Source organism: Notamacropus eugenii, chromosome 5 (genome assembly GCF_028372415.1).
Source record: "Notamacropus eugenii isolate mMacEug1 chromosome 5, mMacEug1.pri_v2, whole genome shotgun sequence".
Taxonomy (NCBI): Eukaryota; Metazoa; Chordata; class Mammalia; order Diprotodontia; family Macropodidae; genus Notamacropus; species Notamacropus eugenii.
The window spans coordinates 174,713,224-174,719,223 of record NC_092876.1 but is presented as its reverse complement, the minus strand read 5'-3'; the positions used below and the strand labels follow the sequence as shown (position 1 = coordinate 174,719,223).

At 45.5% G+C, this 6,000-nt stretch overlaps 1 protein-coding gene across 2 annotated transcripts in view; it reads left to right on the top strand.

Annotated features, from left to right (window-relative positions):
• The first annotated feature begins 751 nt into the window (after window positions 1-751).
• KIRREL3 (kirre like nephrin family adhesion molecule 3) overlaps window positions 752-6,000 on the top strand; it is a 757,177-nt gene continuing 751,928 nt past the window's right edge. For both annotated transcript variants that reach the window (XM_072611537.1, XM_072611536.1), the window contains exon 1: window positions 752-1,109. In XM_072611537.1, the coding sequence (XP_072467638.1) occupies window positions 1,055-1,109 (55 nt within the window). In that variant the 5' untranslated portion in view covers window positions 752-1,054. The remainder of the gene's footprint in view (window positions 1,110-6,000) is intronic.

The window sequence follows — 6,000 nt, the reverse complement described above, 5'->3', positions numbered from 1 at the left end:
GAACTGGAGGATCTGGTTTCAAATCCTTACTCTGCCTGTCATGAGCAATGTGACCTTGGCAAATCACTTCATTGCTCAGGGTCTCAGTTTCCTCATCTGTAAAATTGAGGGAGTTTCTGTAGATGACCTCTGATGCCCTTTCCAGCCCTAAATCTGTGATCCTATGATTCTTCCCAGGAAAGGGGAGTCTTGAATACTTAGCTCTTATACCACTCTGATTCTAATGATGCACATATTTTCAAAGTCCTAGCTAAACATGCAGCCCCACCACCACCACCACCACCACCACCACCCCACACACACACTCCTCTGTATACTTTCTCTCTTTGCCTTCAGTAAACACACAGTGCCCCAATTCCACACTACTCCTCTGCTTTCCCTCTTCCTTGCAGAGGCAGAAAATGCATATTTGTACATAGCCATCATCCACTTCATTTCTATTAAGCAAAATTATGTTGTATTTACAGAAAGTCAGAGGTACATTCTCAGCCGGAGATTGTTTTTTGTGCCCATTGCTAGAGCAAAAGCCAAATCTTTCCCTCCTTGGGGGTAAAAAGAAGGAAAGAAAAGAAAGCATTGTATCCCTCACCCTCACGATGTTTAGCCCCTTCCCCCTCCAAACCAAACCAGTATTTCCTCTTTAATTATGACCTGTTTCTCTCCCACCTCCTTCTCCTACCCCTCCAGCCTCAGTGAAAGGAGCTGCTGTCACTCAGTCACTCACACCCTCTCTCTCCCTCACTCTCTGCTGTGGGAGGAGCCCTGCTGGAGGAAGCTGTATGACTGGGATGCTGAGAGGCTGAGAATGGATCTGCAAGGAGTGTGTACGTTACTGAGGATCCAGGTTTCCAGAGGCGGCTGAAAAAGGCGACTCGACTTCAGCTGGCTGCAAGAATACAGAGACAGACGGCCAAACGGACGGGGGACAGATGATCTCGGAGCTCGGGAGAGGACACACAGCAGAGCCCGAGGAGGCTAGAAAGCCCGTGAAGAAAAGAAACTAACTGCAAACCTAAGTTCCTCCTCCTGCTTTCATCTCGGTTCGCTCTAAGGAATGAAACCTTTCCAGCTTGATCTCCTCTTCGTCTGCTTCTTCCTTTTCAGCCAAGGTAGGACAGATACATTACTTGAGTTGCAAAGAAAGTCGGCGGCGGGGTTGTCACTGAGGCAGTGGGCTGGGATGTGGGCAGGCATTGGCCACTCAAACTGATGGATGCGCCGCTCACTGCCAGGCAGGCAGAGATTCAAACAGGGCATTGCTTCTTTTCCCTTTAAAATGCAACAACATGCTACTGTTTCTTCCCCTTTGAAAGTGAGGGAGAGAGAAGGAGGGAGAGGGGGAAGGGGGGCGTTCTTCTCTCTTTAAAGAAAGAAATGACCAAACCCCACAAAAATCCACCCCTCTCCCATGCAAACAGAAGCATTAGTTCTTTAGGTCCGTGATGTTCATGGACCTCTGTATACGTACGTTGCTCCTCTGAACTTCTTTTCATGTCTCGCCCCTAGGATCGCAGGGGTTTTGTGAGGATTGATATTTCCGCTGCCCCTGGAGCCGGTTGGGCAGAGTGTGTGTGAGGCAGAGCGCGCGGGGTGGTTGTAGAGGAGCCGGAAGGCGCTGCGATTTCTGCACGAGCCAGCGTGCGGTGGAGTCATTTGCAGTGGTTACCAAAAAGATTTGTATAAAAAGAGTTTGCCCTGGATTTAATGGTGTTTCCAGGGTGGTGCTGGGCTCTGAGCCCGAGGGCCAGGTTTTTCCTGTCTAAAATGCAATCGAACCCCCTGGAGCGAGCATTCTCTCTCTGCTGCCCAGGCTAGCGGGATCTGGGAAGCTCGCGCCGAGCGTCTGGAGAGAACTTTGGGGGGCTGCGGGGCTGACAGGAATGAGAGGCTCCGAGCTTGGCAAGAGGCATCTGCGGTAGCTACCTTCTCAGGGGGCATCAGAAGTCACCTGTAGAATCGTGTTTGAAGGGAGTAGATCAAGCGGTCCTTTCCAAGAGCCTTGGAATGCAAAAACCGTCAGAGCCATCTGTGGCACCGCAAGGCCAGCGCCTGTGCCAGCTCGGATCTTGGAGGGACAGGACTCACGTTCGGGGAAAATATACAACAGGGCCACTCCATCTGTTGATTAAATGAAGGGTAAAAGTTTTTGAGAAAGCAGAGCCCTTCCATGCATGACTTCGTCTCTGCAAGCATAACAGCATGCCTCCTCTCCTTCCCCTGGCAAGGAAAAACTATATGTAAGCAAAACCAAGCTTACCTCCTGTTCCCTTTCGGTTATTATTCATAGTCAGTGAGATATTTCCTGTTATCTGTGTCTTAGCTCACACTCCACTTATATCTAATAAGTTCTAATAAGGCATGCCTTGTGTGTGTGTGTGTGTGTGTGCATCTAGCTGTGTGCCTATACAGTGTATGTGTGTATACACACGCATATTCGAATGGTCCTCTACTCATCACAAAGGCTGGTACAGCAACAGGAAGATAAATTGTCTTGCCTGGAGTTTTCAGGCTGAATGAGTAAGAACTATCTCTGAACAATGACACTGAGGCAGCTTCAGTGATATTACCATTTTAGAAGACTTTCTTTCTTGAGTGAATGAGTGAGTGAGTGAGGGTGTAACTGTGGGTATATATACATATACACAATCTGGCCCCTTTACTGGTTTACTCTGAAAGTTGCCTAGCAAGAGCTTTGAGAGCAAGCCAGTACTCTCTTCCACTTATTTATGTGGGGCGAATGCTTCTTTCCGATTAGTCTTCTGTCTTTAGGAGTTTGAATTTAGGCTCCCCAGTGGCATGAGGAGCCGGCTCTGAAGACTGTGCCTTCCTGCCTGCTCACCTCCGAGAATCACTAGAGAGTGTGTGACTGCTACTTGGCTTATTCATTTCTTTGACACGGAGCTCCTCCAGCCTCCTATGGATCTTTAAAATGTTTACCTCAGAAGGTTAAATGCACTCAGCTGCTGTTTCATCCCTCCTCAGTCGTGAGTGCAGCAGGAAGGAATCATGGCATTATATAATTCATAGCTCCTTGTTTATTTCTGAGTGCTATGGGCTTTGTGAAGGCTGCCCCCCTCCCCAGCACCCCTTGCCCAGCATGTCCTTAGCCAAGAGAACCTAGAACCAAGTGCTGCATTAAGGCTACCAGACAAGAGAAGAGCCAGGCAATCAGAGTTCCTTCGGTTCACCCTCTTAACTGAGCATTGTAGCCTTAAGAGCTAGAATTATAATGAGGCAGCTACTTCAAGCTAGTGCTCCAATTGGTTATCTCAGAAGCCTCTTGGGACACATGGCATCCATGTACTGAAATAAGGAGTTTGTTGATGATATCTTATGTATTTCCTTACTGAGTATTTAAAGGGACATCTATCTGTCTTGATATATAGATATTTTTTGTACCATGTATACTCTTTTGGTAATATGAATCTCACAACTTCTACCCTGCACCCCTCTAAACACCACTGGATTTTATCTTTTTTTTTCATTTCATATTCTGTGTTCCATAACTCCATAGCATCATTACACATAGCTTCCTTTTATGGGGTAGTTATCCCCAGATTCCAAAAGGGTTCTGGATGATTAGTCTATTTGGCTTCAAACAGCTTCCATGGGACAATGAACAGGGGTTTTCCTTCCCATACTCTATCATTCACTCAAAAACTAGGGCCCCCTCTTTCTTTGGCATCTTTCTGATATATCATTCCAGAGAAGTGCTCTGAGGTTGAGGAATGGTGGGTACAACATCCCCCAAATGCTTATTTGTAGGACTCTTTCCCCAGGCTGTGACTGGTAGGCAGGTAGACAAATCTGTGTGCCACCTTGCAGCAGCTCACGTTGGACACCTGTGTGTGACCACAGAGTCCTGAGGGCACAAAGCCTTTCCATTTCCTGCTCTATGATTTCATTCCGGGTCTTCATGTGGTGAAACAAGGCTGCCACACAATTCTCTCAAACAGCTTTCTAAAGTTTCTCAGGTAGCATTGTTAACAGATTGGCTCTTCAAAGACAAGTTTCAATCACACCTCCACTCTTAGATTGTCTGTTGTCTAGCCACTTCTCCTATAACCCTTTACAGATAAAAAAATTAAAACATAATTAAAGGCAATGATCTACAGTGGCAACATGCCCTGAAAGTTTTAAGGTAGCTTGGGATCCATGGTTTATTTATTTTTCTTAAGGTAATGGTAGAAAGAATAAATGGCATTCCTTCCCTTTTGGTTGCTGCCAACAGCCCTGGGACTAGCTCCCAACAAGGATATGGAGAGCTGCCAATGTGTGTCTGTGTTTGTGGCTTTCTTTCTTGCTGGGGCTGCCTCTTCCCTCAGCTGTCAGGGCCACGGTGCTTTGTAGAGAGCCCGATAATGTCACAGCACAATTTGCTTCCTGCAGAGAAGAGGCATGTTCTGCCCTGGGTGAAAAAAAAGAATTGATTCTCGTCATCCTTAAACTTAGAACTTGTTGTTTACCCCCTTTATCATTTCACTCCTTCTGTAACTCTCCCCTCCATGGACCTCTTTATTGCCCCATCCTAACCACCCTATGCCCATTCCTGAACAGTCTGGGGGGGAGGGAAAATATTACAGCAGAACTGAACCTTCCCTCCCTTCCATCATAACTCAAGTTCTGAGATTGCTTAGGAAGTGGTATTGCTTACAGGGCTGAGAACTTGGCATGATCTACGTAAGAAGCTCTTAGAGAAAGGTTCTTCTTTACCTTCTCTCTCCCACCCTCTGATACCACCCCTATCACTTGAGTTCTAGTATTCTCGGTAGCAATTTCTGCCTCACTCCTTTCCAAGTTCCTTCCCCGCCCTCATTGTAAGCTCCTTAAGGGCAGAAACTATCTTTCTTTGTCTTAGTTGTATCCCCAGGGTCTAGCACAGTACTTAGTAAACAGTTGGTGCTTAAAAAATGTTTATTGAATTGAACAGAAGAGCAGAAAATATATTCAATTTTTGCAAAGCTCTTTCCCTTTGGGATCATATTTGTTTGGGCTTATTGAGCTTATATTATATTTACCTTTGAAAAGTAAAAAAATATGTACTTCACCTACTAGTAGTCCTTGATTTGGATGAGTAATCTGAATGGCTTTTCTGACTTAGCATCTCTACTTATTTTAGAAAGTCTAAGAAATTGAAGAACATCTCAGGTGTTAGCTACTCTTACAGGCCTAGCAGATACAGTCATTTCTAAGAGAGGTTGTTAGGTGGTCATAGTCTCAGGTGGAGATTTAGCTGTGGAGTCAGCTTTAGTGGGAATAAAGAAAAAGGCCTCAAATGGTAAAGACTGAAAAATCAAGGGGAAGGGAGGGGAGAGAGGAAGAAAGTCTGAGGTAGGAGGGCTAGCTGGAGAGAGAAGTGGAGAGAGCCACAGCCAGACAAGAACCAGAAAAAGGGGGAGTTACAGGTATGGGCTTCAACCAGATGATTTCTGATCATAAGATTATGGGATCACAGATTTGGAACAAGAAAGGATTTTCAAGGTCACTTTACTTCCATTTCCTCACTTTACAGATTAGGGAATTGAGGGCTAGAGAGGATGACAGGACTTAGATGTGAAAAGGACCTTAAAGGCCATCTAGTGTAACCGCACCTCCTTTTACAGATAGGGAATCTGAAGTCCGGAGGAGTGAAATGACTTGCCCAAGGTCATATAGCTAGTTAGTGAGAGAGCCGAGAGTTGAACTGACATCCCTCTGGTTTCATATTCATGTTCTTTCTATTATCTTCTAACTTTAAGATTCTGTTCTCCTATAACTATGAGGGGTATGGGGAATTAGGTTGCATAGCTTCTTTTGGGTGCCTCCAAAGGAATAGTGTGAATGCTGGAGGCGTCAAGAAAAATGAAGAAAGATGTAAGCTGTGGAGCCTTTGATGGGAGAGCTTTTGCGAAAGGATTTGGGAGGGGGCAAAAACTTTGAAAACACTGGCTATTATTCTGAAATGTCATTTTGGAAAAGATGAAACAAGTATAATTTCTTGTATTTATATCCCCGATTATG